The sequence below is a fragment of the Diachasma alloeum genome, unplaced genomic scaffold (genome assembly GCF_001412515.2).
Source record: "Diachasma alloeum isolate Michigan unplaced genomic scaffold, Dall2.0 Dall_scaffold_00205, whole genome shotgun sequence".
Lineage (NCBI taxonomy): Eukaryota > Metazoa > Arthropoda > Insecta > Hymenoptera > Braconidae > Diachasma > Diachasma alloeum.
Genome location: NW_021680370.1, coordinates 1,005,166 through 1,007,357, shown reverse-complemented (window position 1 = coordinate 1,007,357; position 2,192 = coordinate 1,005,166). Strand labels below are relative to the sequence as shown.

Below are 2,192 nucleotides of genomic sequence, written 5' to 3'. Positions count from 1 at the left end.
TCCCTTGAAGGAATCCCAACGGACGAAAAATTGGAGGATGATACATTCATCACAGATCAAAACTCCACCGACGAGGAAACGCCTTCTATCATTGAAGAGGAAACTCGAATAGAGTAAAAGGATGAAGAACCAAATCCCACACCACGTCCACCATTGCACATGGAACGAATGGAACGAAACCTTGGNGAAAGAAACCTGGAAAAATTCTACGAATACATGGAGAAAATCTCGGAAAGGGATGAGGAAATATTCCAGGAACCCCTAGAGCCATTGCTAGACAAGCTGCTACCACTCTACAAAATGAGAAGAATCAGTCTGGGTCCAGAATTTAAAGAAAAACTGAATGAATCCTGTCAAGAATTTGAGAAGAAAATGGCTGAGTTGCAAAACCAGTCCAAACCCCTGATCAACTCAACTGACGAAATCTCAGAATTGACGACTTCCACTGACCACAATCCCGAAAAAACGGAGAAGGAAGAAATACCTCAATCCAGACATTCCGTGATATCGCAGCCAAAGGTCACACGAGAATCCTTACTGCCGACACCGAGGGCTATACAGTCACCTATGGCCGAATCTTCTCCGGAAAAGAAAAATTCTTCAATAGACCTAACCCCAAGAGAACTGTTCCCACGCACCGGAGAAATCCATCAAGCAACGCACTCCCAAGAAGCGGAAATTCCCCAAGCAAACGAAATTACACAACCGTCATCAGCGCAGCCATCGGGGGTGTCTTTGAATCCATACCCCAAATTCCTCCCGCCTGACCTTCCCACGAGCGAAGAGCACGGTTTCATACAGACCCAAGGAGAAATATCTCAGAACAAATCAAATGAGGAAACTATGGACGACAAGATCACAATACCGCAAAGTGACTATCAGCCTGCGAGCAACATCAAAGAAACTCGAGATGGACTAACATTTACCAGGGGAAACATTGCTCATTTCCTCGCAGCAGATGGAGAGATCAAAAAGCAAAACACCAAACTTTTAAGAGACCTCAATCTGATAGACCTGGAGGAAATATGTAAGCTCAATCCAAAACTAGGTCAAGTCATCGTCACGAAGTGCGGAAAATTCCGAACATTTACCCTCATTGCGAAGCAATGGCACTTCGAAAAAGTCAACAACCGGATACTAAAACTCTGCCTGAAAAATCTCAAAACCGCCATGGAAAAATACAAAATCACTGAAATAAAAATGGCATCTCAGGGCGACGAAATAGACGACAATATCAGAATACGATACTTCCTGGAGAAAGAATTTCAATTCCATCCAGCTACTGTAACTCTATGCCATGGTGGAATCCGGATGCCTCCAGCAGCCCTAAGACCAGAAATCATTAAGGAATGCCATGCAACTCTCCCCGGAGGACACAAAGGGACTGTGAAAACCTTCAACCGAGTAAGAGAAAGGTTCTACTGGCCCGGGATGAAGCAGGAAATAGAGAGATTTATCAAACTCTGCCGAACCTGTCAACTAGAGAAAATTCGAAGGGTGAAATTCCGACAGCCCATGCTCATCACCGAAACACCCAGCGAATGCTTCGAGAGAATCTCTATCGACACTGTAGGCCCCCTCCCAGCTACACGTATGGGTCACTGCCATATCTTGACGATACAAGATAACTTCTCCAAGCACTGCACCGCTGTACCCCTTAAGGATATCAAGGCTCACACTATCGCTCATGCACTAGCAACCAAGTATGTAGCCCTGTACGGATGCCCCAAGATAATCCTCTCAGATAAAGGGACCAGCTTCCTCAGCAAATTGTTCAATCAACTGGGAAAGGTCCTGAGATTCCACCATATAACGACATCTGGATATAGACCTCAGTCTAATGGAGCCCTTGAGAGAAGTCATCACGTACTAGCCAAATATCTGAAGACCTATATCGACGAATTCACCGACTGGGATGAGCTACTCCCCTTCGCCATGCTATCGTACAACACTACTGTGCATAGCTCAACAAATTTCACACCATTTGAAGTCCTGTATGGAAAAAGGGCAGTTCTCCCCTCCAACGTTACCGACGAAGATGAGCCAATACATACCTACAACGATTACATGGTAGACGTAATTAACAAATTGCAAAAAATTCACCAACTCGCCTTCGACCACCTAGAAAAGGCCAAACTACATTCCAAGGGCCTTTACGACCGAAACGCTAGACCAATAGACCTCAAAATAGG

General features: G+C 45.0%; 1 protein-coding gene across 1 annotated transcript in view; it reads left to right on the top strand.

The window, feature by feature from the left end:
• The first annotated feature begins 1,593 nt into the window (after positions 1–1,593).
• LOC107036105 (ribonuclease H-like) overlaps positions 1,594–2,192 on the top strand; it is a 2,130-nt gene continuing 1,531 nt past the window's right edge. Inside the window, exon 1 of the mRNA XM_015253846.1 lies at positions 1,594–1,943. Coding sequence (XP_015109332.1) covers positions 1,594–1,943 — 350 coding nt within the window. The remainder of the gene's footprint in view (positions 1,944–2,192) is intronic.